At 35.8% G+C, this 11950-nt stretch overlaps 2 protein-coding genes across 2 annotated transcripts; one reads left to right on the forward strand and one right to left on the reverse strand.

Annotated features, from left to right (window-relative positions):
* Positions 1-544: 544 nt before the first annotated feature.
* Positions 545-3013, forward strand: LOC114762984 (probable terpene synthase 11). Its single transcript, XM_028952579.1, has 7 exons — positions 545-718; positions 827-1103; positions 1332-1704; positions 1793-2011; positions 2121-2259; positions 2365-2613; positions 2720-3013. Exons 1-7 carry the CDS (start codon positions 545-547, stop codon positions 3011-3013), a joined length of 1725 nt encoding a protein of 574 aa, XP_028808412.1.
* A 1365-nt stretch (positions 3014-4378) lies between these two features.
* Positions 4379-6816, reverse strand: LOC114762985 (tricyclene synthase TPS4, chloroplastic-like). The gene is made up of 7 exons (XM_028952580.1): positions 6577-6816; positions 6194-6467; positions 5694-6072; positions 5360-5578; positions 5127-5265; positions 4772-5020; positions 4379-4681 (listed from the first exon to the last, which is right to left on the reverse strand). Exons 1-7 carry the CDS (start codon positions 6814-6816, stop codon positions 4379-4381), a joined length of 1803 nt encoding a protein of 600 aa, XP_028808413.1.
* Positions 6817-11950: the final 5134 nt, after the last annotated feature.

The following is an 11950-nucleotide window of genomic DNA, read 5'->3' on the forward strand; positions in this document are numbered from 1 at the left end:
AAGATTCTTCTAGTGTGATTAATTTTTTAATTTACGTCTTGTGATTATGTTTTTGTTAATATTCTATTTATGTACAAGTACTTCATTATATGCAGCTTTATCACTTTGCCATAAATAATTTATTCAAAACTGTAAGCACTTGAATGCCGGACATATTTTTTTAATATTTGGAATATATATATATATATATATATATATATATATATGCAATCGAATGCCCGACATATTTTTTTAACATTTGGAATATATATATATAGAAATAGGCGGCTTTAGAACACCATTAAATAAGTTGTGCATTCACATGCATAAAGCATAGACTTAAAGATTTTCTTGGAGAGAATCAGTCTTTCAATAATTTATAAGAAAAATAAACAAATATATTTCCCCCAAGACATTATATTAGCTAGACATTCTATATAAACGAATGCAATCTTGCATCTGGCTTCTGTGCCATAAGCAAGCTTTGCTAATCTTACTTCCAGAACTCATCATTATACCCACGCCTACTACAGCCATGTCTACAACAAGGTTAACCACCACGACAATGGCTGCGTCTTCAGCTAAGTATCGCAGACTTCTTTCGTCACATATAATCCCATCGCTAAGAGTTAGTTCATGGCCATCCACGTATCAATCACCCAGCTTATCTTTCCACAATCAGGAATCAACACAAATACATCCTAGATCCGTGACTACATCGGTTTCTCTTCATGACGAGGTATACAGCTTGAAATCCATCATCATTATTTGTGCTTTTTTCCATTATTTGTCTTCCATGAATCATCATATCGATTTTTTCCCCCCTCTTTATGCCGGTGTTTGGTAGTACTGGGTAGCTGCTCCAACTGATGACTCCACACAAGTCTTGGAAGGGCTGAAAAGAAGAGTCCGAGAGGCCCTGCGAAACACGACAGATCCAAGGGCAACCTTGAAGATGATAGACACAATACAACATCTGGGAATTTCGCACCATTTCGAGCAAGAGTTGGATACAATACTGAGAGGTTTGTGTGGTTGGGACGCTGGTGACGATCTCTTTGCCACTGCTCTTCGCTTTCGTCTCCTCAGGCATAATGCCATCTTCGCCACTTCATCATCAACAGGTTCAGCTCATAATTTTTGTTGCTTTTTTACCAAAAATAAATAATAAATCTGGATACAGAAAAACCATTAAAAATACGCTTGATAATGACAATTGTTTTCTCCGAAAGTAAAAATATATAGTTTCTTGCATGAAGCTGCAACATTCAAGCATATGTGAAACTTAGTTATGCAAGTGATACATTATTCTGTGCAACTTTGAACTGATTAATTGCTTGTTGACGTCGTAGATGTTTTCAAGAAATTTATGGATGAAAGGGGGAGATTCAAGGAATCAGTGACCAGGGACACGTGGGGTTTGTTAAGCTTGTACGAGGCTTCATACTTAGGAGCAGAGGGTGAGGATATATTAACGGAAGCCATGGACTTTACAAAGCTCCATCTTGGTCGATCCTTGCCACACCTAAGCCCTGAAGAAGGACGCCATGTTGCGAGAGCCTTGAGGCTTCCGAGGCACCTCAGAATGGCGAGGCTGGAAGCCAGAGACTACATCCATGAATATGAACATTGTAGCGACCACACGCCAGCTCTCTTGACTTTGGCCAAGTTGGACTTTGACATGGTTCAATCTCTGCACCAAAAAGAGTTAACAGAGATATGCAGGTGAGAAAGATCTCAGCCTTTAAAACGTTTTTGATCATTTTGAATGCTGCATATACGGACAACTGAAGTTTCTGCTTGACATTCTTAGGTGGTGGAAAGAACTGGGGCTTGTTGATAAACTTGGTTTTGCGAGAGACAGACCCTCAGAGTGCTTCCTGTGGACAGTGGGGATATTTCCAGAGCCATGCTATTCTGATTGCCGAATTGAACTCACCAAAACCATCTGCATACTACTGGTTATGGATGATATCTTTGACTCGTTTGGTTCCTTGGATGAACTTGTTCTTTTCACTGAAGCCATCAGAAGGTTGATCTGATCTGCTTGTCAAATAAATTTTGTGTGATCACTTAAAAAATTCAACACATACATGTGATCCTGAAGTGATCATGTTGTTAATATATATACTTGTTTACAGGTGGGATCTGGACGCAATGGAGGGGCTGCCCGAATATATGAAGATATGCTATATGGCATTGTACAACACAACCAACGAAATAGCCTACAGAATTCAGAAAGACCATGGCCTGACCGTCGTTGCACACCTGAAAAGAACTGTAAGAGTATTTAAGCAAATAATCAGAAATGATGACAAATATTAGGGAAAAAAAATACTTACCAGGATGGAATTAAGCAATTCATTATTAATGACTTGGGTGCAGTGGATAGACATATTTGAAGCATTCTTTGAGGAAGCCAAGTGGTTCAACAGAGAACACGTACCAAGTTTTGAAGAATATTTAGAGAACGGTGTGACTTCTGCAGGATCCTACATGGCACTGGTTCACGCTTTTTTCCTAATAGGAGATGATCTATCAAAGCAAAATATTTCCATGATGAATCCATATCCAAGACTCTTCACTGTGTCTGGCCAAATTCTTCGCCTTTGGGATGACTTGGGAACTTCAACTGTACGTGTGGCTTTCTTTAAGTACCCTTCTTTTTTCATTTTCCCCTATAGGATCTCCATTGATTTGTAATAATAAACGAATGATGAAGTTTCGCTGTGATAACTAGGAGGAACAAGAAAGAGGAGACAACGCATGCAGTATTCAATGTTACATGAGAGATAATGATCATTTAGGTGAAGACAAAGCGAGAAAATACGTGAGAGAGCGAATAGGGAAGCTGTGGTGGGAACTAAATAGCATAGCAATGGCATCAAAGTCTTTGCCATGGTCAACTATGAAGGCTTCGCTTAACCTGGCAAGAACTGCGCAGGTCATTTATGAGCATGGAGATGACAAAAGCGCGTATAGCGTGGATGATTATGTACGCGCATTGCTCTTCCAATCATTCTCAAACAGCTAGTACTGAATCCCACATATATAAACCCTTATTTGGGACACATATGGTTCCTTCATCCCTACTTTAGTCCTAGTCTGAATTTGTATTTTGTTCTTAAATATATGTCCAGTTCGAAATTTCAAGTTATTATGATTATTAATTGCTTCCAATAATACCTCTATTATTTAAATGGAGGCCATTAATTAATAGAGTTAGTTGAATTTCAATTCTATTGTACTATAAACCAGATGTAATATTAAGGATTGGAAGTTGTATTCAGTTTTGTCATATGCTATTTGATTGAATATTTCAGTTTCCTTTGTTACTCGTAAATTTAAGAATTTTCTGTTTTCCGAAATAACCCTAGTACTCCAGGCAAAATTTCATCTCCCTGGTTGTGACTGAACTTGAGGAGAATAAATATAATTGAGATGCATGAGAAGGGGAAGCAGGCGGATATGTTGACATTTTCGGCATTAAATTGTCTTAAGATTCCTTTAACATTCACAGCTCCTTTACCTGTTGGATCTATAGAAGTTTTCTATAACACAAGCCAAAGGAAGCGCAAATAATAATGCAGGAAGATCAGAGTATATATAGACCAGTAGAATTGGATCGAAGAAGAAGCATAACCATGGAAAAGACGATAGACTCTCAATATGGTGTGGTGTTTAACCTACTAATTATTCGCGTTTTTGGTTTTGATAAGACTCTTGTTTCCCGTATGATTCACCCATGACAAACAGATATAAGATGCAAGGATAAAAGCTGACAATGACAGGCGCAGCTGTATGGAACCTTGAATAGCCTCGTCGAAGCTTCCTTCTCTTTCCTCATGTAACGATGAATATGCTTTAAGTTTTTGTTAAACTAATTGGATAACTAAAAGTACTTTTCAGAAATATTTTTTCACAAATCAAGATAAATTTTTTTACATATTACTTTTTATTGTAAAAATATTTTAAAATTATAGTTTTATTTCTATAATATAATATCTGATCTAATAATTCATGGTTAAAAAAAAGAAGACAGGAAAGAAAAAGAAGAAGTGACCTAGAAATTAAGCAGGATTAATGATTTCGGTCAAAATACGTAAGAAGTGACCTAGAAATCAAGCACGATTGATGATTTCGATCAACATAGGTCACACGATTCTTTCGATTGGTATGTGAGACTTGGTCAAAAAATAAGAGTTTAAAATTCTGTAATAAGATATGATTTCTCTTCAACAACATACAATTACAAAACCCAGCGCCACATCTGAAATTTGTCCCCAAACAGATAAATGATCTGATAATTATCGGTCAATTATACAATATCAACGGTTAGCAAAAATATATATAATATCAGCAAAAAACGAAAAGATAATCACGTGTATATTAATTATTATTAATTCCTAGAAAGCTGAATGGGTTCGACAATTAATGATCGAATCCGGCTTTTGGATGTGGAATCCGGGGCTCCATGGCCATCACCATACTGGTAGGTGCAATGGGAAGTTCTGGCAAGGTTCATCGCAGTTTCCACAAAAGCTTTTGAAAATGTGGACTCCATTTCTCTTCCTTTGTTCATCTCCTTCCAAGTCTCATCCACCAAACCGCGTACGTATTTGTTGCTATTCTCCTCAGTGGCCCCACTTTGATGCATGTGACATACTATCGAACTTGCTGCTTCACCTCTCTCTAACTCCGCCTGCAAAAACGTTAAGAATGAAGACAGTAATTAAAACAAAGTTCTCGATAATCAGAGCTTTCGGAGAGAGATAGAGAAAGGACAGGCTACCTTTGATGTGCCCAAATCGTTGCAGAGCCGAAAAATAACGGAAGGGCAATGCAAAAGGTGATGGTGGGGTTCCAACGATTGAAGTGACTCCTCTGAGAAGTTGTGATCAAGAAAGAAATAGGCATGAATGAGGATTAATACTCCTGAAACTGACACCCATGCGTTTCTCAAGTAGGCATCAAATGAGGGCAGATGTTTGTCATGGGACCACCTGGCTTCTTGCAGGAATGCTTTCAACATGTCTGCCCACTTTCATAATTAAGAAAACAGATGATTAGTGTCAAACCCAAATGGTATTTAGCATGTGATATGTTTGCAATGTATAAGTGAAGAGTCGATTTTTTTGAGCACTCACAGCTTTGGTGAGGTAGGGCAGGATATTGCGTCCTTGCTCTCTCAGTGCCTCATAAGCCATTTCATTGACAGTGTTGTACAGAGCTAGGAAACTCACTTTCATGTACTCTGGCAGATCTTGTATGGCATTGATATCCCACCTGAAACATCCAAAAAAGAATTCACCATATAATATTCGTTCGTACGTAATAATATCTGTGAAATAAATCAATTCGAATATAGAAGAAAACAAACCTTTCAACAGCGGTGGTAAAAAGCTCAAGTTCATTCAAAGTGCCATAAACATCATATACATCGTCGATTGTGGTAATGAAACAAGTGACTTTGGTTAGTGCTTTTCGAAGCTCACTCTGTTGAGGTTCGGACGCCATTCCCACGGCCCAAAAGAAGCACTCCGTTAGCCTGTCCCTGCTGAAACTCAACTTTGAGGCCAATCCCATCGCCTTCCACCACCTATAATTCATTATATCAATATTAATTTGAAGCCAACTTTGTCTTTTGATTTCCTATTATTTGATGTATCATAAATGTATGTATATAGGGGATCAAATATAATAAACTGACTAACCTTGACATTTCTTGGAGATCTCTCTGGAGTGTTGACTGTACTATGTTAAAATCCAGTACAGCAGCTTCGAGAAGGACCGCGTCTGCGTCTTTTCTCTGACCATAGGCTTCTATGTACCATCTCGCCTCTAACCTTCGTGTCCTGCGATGCACTGGAAGATCCAGCGCGTGACTGATTGCTTGTTCCAACAGATGATCGTTGCTTACATGTTGCTTTATGTCTCTAAGATGGATGGTGGTGAAGGCCTTGGCTTCCTCCAGAATGTCCTCTCCTTGGTATCCCAGAAATGTTGCCTCGTACAGACTCAACATCCCTTTCACATCTCTGCTGAGGCATGCCTTAAAATTACCGTTTTGGTCCTTGAAACTCTCAAATATATCTGCGTTATTTACGTCCCAATCACATCGTTAAATTTAGTTTATCTGAGAGGAGTAATTAAAAAACCCCATAAAGAGAGCCATATGCATATATGGTAACGTCCATAATAAGTGGAAAGGTACCTGGTGAGATGTGATAGCCATGATCTCTGAGGAGTCTGAAGCTTAGAGCAGCTTCATGTAGGCTTGTGTGCTGTTTTGTTTGAGAGCGTTTTTGTTTCCAAGAGACATAACAATCAAGAGCGTGTTTGATCTCACTCTGAAAGCGGTAGCCAAGGCCTAGGCGTTGGACGTCGTCAATGAGCTCAAGTTTTGCCAGTGGCTCCGTATTTTGATTCAAGATCATTCTCCTCACATCCTCGAGCAGATTCCTTTCTCTGGTTTCGTACTTCTCATCCTATAACAACAACCTAAGTATTGTTAATTGTATGTCATAATAATAGAAGACGGTGAATAACGTTCTCTTTATGATGTGAATTAATTGAGCAAGAAATGAAGTAAATTACCGTATAACCATTGTTCAGGGACTGGAGGAAGTCGTAATTCCAGAGGGTAGGCTGGTAGTTGGCTGAGTTTCTTAGAGAGGAAGGAGGGAGGGAAAGGGTCTGCTGGGTGGCCAAGCATCGGAGGTTATTGTGACTATGACCAATTCTGTGAAAGGAAAGAGACCCTCCCGGTTTGTTGTTCTCTCTAAAACTGAAAGAGATGGGGGAGGAACCGGGCAAGAAGGCACTCGCTAGGGCCATAGTTCAGGCTAGTTTGCTAATTATCACTAACAACGTTACTTTCAATTGCGAATGTTGAGTGCTTACCTTCCTTCGCTATGCAGTGCTGTATATATATATAGCACGGTCCCCAACTTGCAGTCTCTGTAATTCTGATCATATGTAACGTGATTCCTTTTTTTTTTTTTTAATTCAAATAAAATAACAGTAGTTAATGAGTCACGTTTTATATGCACGGAGCTTTTAATTAATTAGGTTCATAGGTCTGAGTTTGTACATATGCATTTGTATCCCAGAATGAAAAGCGCGTATTATTTCATTGGATGGTCCCAAACTCGAACACCGGAGGAACTTACACGTACACATGCGGGATAAAATATCATAGGTCATAGGATAATCGCGAGTCAAGTTGAAGTTGCAAGCATTTTTTACTAGAAAAACTATTGTTTGCAATCAGAGTAGCTAACAATATGGGTGGGAAGGGTTTTAGGTTTGGGACACGTACGAGGTCAGATGTCAATTTCATTCATTATAATAATATAATTCGGATTCATACGTATCTGAATCGGTGAGGCCATGCCAGCGTAAAGATTTGTTAATGATATCGAGGCTAATCGATTCACGTGCGAATTTGAATTAATTAATTAAGCAGAGACGCCATAAGTCACAAACTGAAAAGGACCAAGCTGGCGGGAAGGTGTGTCGTCGAGCATTATCATGTTACGAGTATTAAATATATAGTTCCGCTCTTCACATGCTCGTAAGCCATAAATTTGCATATAAATGACCACCTTGGGTCAATTCCGGCTCCCCAGTCTAATCTAATTCGGAATCATCCTGCGAAGCTTCGTGATATATCGTGTGGTATTATGGATGTGTGAAATTTCTGAGTCCTAACGACCATCCAACGTGGACGCTAGTGCCATGTTACGTCATCTGTTTTTTTTTTGCCCTTTTGCCAACCATATTGCGTCATCATCATGACGTCGCTAATAACTGAAGTGACTTCCGTAACAATCTCTTCACACGCCGCCATAGCTTTGTACGGATCATTCGTCGCTTTAGGCCTGTTAATAAACTCCGGCCCAGAGAGGGCGAAAGTATTCCGGCCCACAAGCGATCATCCGATACTATTGCCACAAGGACAGATTTGTATTATTTACTAAAAATATAACGATTCATATTTAATAGTAGTATTCAAAATAATTTAATTTGAATATTTCAAAAATATTAAAATGTTTGATATAATGAATCTTTAGTTTAGAATTAATAAGAGTTCAATAAATATTTGAACAAGATTGTGAACTTTTTTTTCTCAGCATCGCTTCTATTAGAAACAGTCTTATTCGAAACATTATTAGGTTCTTACAATAGAGATTTGAACATTGGTTCATTATGATGTGAGGGACTAATTCCTCTTGTAACACCTAACCCCATTGGTAATACTGTTGTGAACTAATAATGGACAAAAATAATATTTATTTTCAGCAATTCTGACATCACGTTAATTGTCAAGCTTAGTCGATCTAATAACACAGTCTCTTGATCCCTTCAACAATTCATGACTACTGAGACCGATTAATTCAATACGAATTTTTGAAGTATGATTAGAAAACATTTAGTCAGTAATGAAATAAAATATAAATATTTGGAGAATTTACTTGAATAAAGAATGGTATGAGGCAAAATTCAGAAAATATGATAGGCGAGGATGACCAGCCAAGAGGTCAAACCCAGAAGTTTTTTTTTTTCCATGCATTAGTATTTTTTTATTAAAAACAATTTTATTTGAGATGCTATTAAGTACTAAATATAAATATTTCTTTTAGCAGGAATTTGAATATCGGTTTAAGCCCTGAAATTTATTGTGAATCTAAGCCTTTGAAAATAAAGGCGTGGAGGTAGATATGGACATTTAAGTCCCCATCGTCTTGTTTGCCCAGCACCAAAGTTGGTCTTCAACGTTGGCCCATCTTTGTCTTGCCCTTTGTTTTGTATCCGTCACTATTGACACAGACATTTTTTGGAACCAAAAATGAGCTCCCCGTTCAATTATTATGCCCGCTTCACAACCGATTACTGATTTCATTTGAGGGGTGAAGAATATTAAAATGCTTTTACTCCTTTAGCAAAGCCTTTATTACACGCACAATAACACTAGAGATTGCATACTAACGACCCAGCTACTGATCAATTGAACCGATATCGGAGTTTTTCCCGTGGTATATTTTTTATAGTGAATTAATGGTATAAAGTACTACTTCCAGTCTTTTATATAAGAGCTAGATAACTAATTTAAGAAGATTAAAAAAATTAATTAAGTTAGTTATACGTAACAAATTTGTGTTTACTTTCCTAAATTACACTTGTTTAATTATGTAGAATGAAACTATACTTAGATGGAAATACTTTATAATTAATAGAGATATTTTTGAAAACACATTATAAATTTGAAAGATAAAGTGAATTTGAGTCTTATATTTAAAATAATGAACTAGCTCTTATATTTAATCATGACTCGGAATACGTTTGGCTCTAGTACAAAATATAAAAAGCTTTTTAGAAAAAAAAAAACACTGGTTCAAAATATATGAAATTGACAAAGTAATCAATTGATAATTCTTCATTTTCACTTTTTGTTGCAAGAAAAAGAGAGAGGAGATAATCTTCCAATCACATTTTCTGATAAGGGTAAAATACGTAACTTTTATCAATTTAAAACATATTTGATGACTTAATCAATATTTATTGGTTTGTAACTAAGCCTAACTTACATCTAATAATATCAGCCGAAGTGATTATTATTAGTACTGCCTCATAACATGCTTGCTCCCAACTTCTATGAAACAATCGTCTTACATTAGCTGCCATAATGCAGAGATGCGTTATCCGGAGGTGGAAGACATTGATGATGTTGGACGGGAATCGCCGTTGTTTCTCTTTCCTGGGATCAAATGGCTAAGGGCATGTTTGGTTTGAGGGGAGGGAGGGGTGGGGTAGGGGAGGGGAGGTTTCATCTTCATCTTGTTTGGTTTGATTAAAAAGGAGAGGAGGGGAGGGTATTTAATGATTCTTTGTTTGGTTCAAGAGGAGAGGGAAGGGACAGTAATAATCAATTTACCATTTTACCCTTACATATTAGTTTATGTTTTTTATTGATATAGTATATAAATTAATCTACATCTTAATTTAAATAATATAATTTAATAAAAATTCAATCTTATCATGTTAATATGTGTATTAAAAAATTGGTACAGTAATTTTTTATTCTAATTAATATAATAATATATTTAAAATAATCAAATTAACAAATCTTATATGCTCTAAGAAAAATGAAATTTTATTTTCTTTAGGCTATCTTTTTTTCCAGCTTTAAAATATATTTAATAAATAATATATTTATAAAAAACAATTAATTTTATAATATTATAATTTTTTATTTCAATAATTTTTTTATTTTTAAATAATTTTATAATATATTTTTAATTATAATAATGTATATATTTTTTATTTTTTTCACTTAGGATAATATATTTTTTATTTGAAATAAATATTATAATAATATATTTTATGGGTAGAAGTGGAATATTAAAAAAACTATAAGGGTATAATGGTCCAAAATTTTGGCTCCCCTCCAAAAACTCCCAATTTGGAGGGGAGCCAAAATGGGAGAGGGAGGGGAGGGGACATTTTAGCTCCCCTCCCCTCCAAAATTTTTAACTAAATGAGGAGAGGGGCTCATTTCCCCTCCCCTTCCCTCCAACCAAACACACCCTAAGGAAAAAAGGAAGGAGGATTAAAAATTGGAACAACCCACAAATTCTCAAATGAAAAATTTCTATAAAAACATGTTATTTTTTCTGTGAATTCTTTCTTGGGAATTATCCACGCCGGCAACAAAAATAAAAAACACCAGAATAAAAAAAATGCCGTCACTGCCTACTCCGGTATGGTTTTTCAAACACCGAATTCACGTGCCATGTTACGCCCACAGGACGGTCGCTCTAGTGGATTCACGTTGTTACTGTAGTAAACACTATGCCCAACCAGGAGTTGACACGTAAAGCCCACGCTCACCAGTAGAAGGCGAGGAGAATACGTGGCGAATGTGGAATGGGCAACGATGTAGAGGGAACGTCATGTGAGAGAGCAGTTGATCTAGACCAAAATTCAGAGAGTTTGAGGAAATCACAAGGGCAGGCTACGAACAATGGGATGGGGGTTGGGGAAAAGGCTCGGAGACGGAGGTGAATGGTGACATGTCACGTCAACATGCGTGCACTCCACCTCATCCTATTTATTCCTCCTCGTTTCTTGCGCTCTTTCCAATTTTCTTACCCCTTCTCCGCTGCTCTGCGCTTCAGCCTTTCCCTGACACACGCCTGTCTGATTGCTAATTACATTTATATTTCTTCTTGTGATTAATACTGTATGTCACACATCTATTTGTATTTTTCTTCACAATTTTCCTCATATTTTAATAAAAAATATTATATTATTAAGAAAAAAAACAGGAAATCCTCAACATACGTTAATTTAAAATATAAATAACTTAAAAAGTAATTAATATTTATTTTTCAATTTTATCTCAATAATTAATACTTAAAAGTAATTCTTTATATATTTTTTTGCTCTCTTTCACAATTTCATTTAACATCAATAAAGTTTAAAAAATTAATTTGAAACATATTTAATTAATTACTCTTCTGATTTTATTTATAAGTCATTTTCAAAATATTTCATACAAATAAAGAAAGCATTTAAACTTTATTAACTCTTATTTAATATTCAATAACTTTTTAACTTTATCTTTTTTTAATATACATTATATTTGATATAAACAAAATCAACACAATAATAAATAAAAGATAAAATTATATATCCAGACAAAATAATTTCTCTGGATACCCTATAAATATAATAAAAAAAACCTTCTCTCTCTGTCCTATCATAACTAGTATTCCTCTAATCCTAAATATAAAACATATTTTATAATATTTGTACTATAAAATAAATTTTATATTTAAAATATTATAAAATAAATTTTATATTTAACATAACAGTGTTAATAATTTTTTCATACCAACCAACTAGTTAAAATGAGTACGTATGGCAAGTTTTGCCAGTCTTCGTTTATTGCAAGATGCTACTCCAC

The sequence above is a fragment of the Neltuma alba genome, unplaced genomic scaffold (assembly GCF_004799145.2).
Source record: "Neltuma alba isolate B1F8T4 unplaced genomic scaffold, ASM479914v2 tig00011249_pilon, whole genome shotgun sequence".
In the NCBI taxonomy this organism is placed as follows: domain Eukaryota; kingdom Viridiplantae; phylum Streptophyta; class Magnoliopsida; order Fabales; family Fabaceae; genus Neltuma; species Neltuma alba.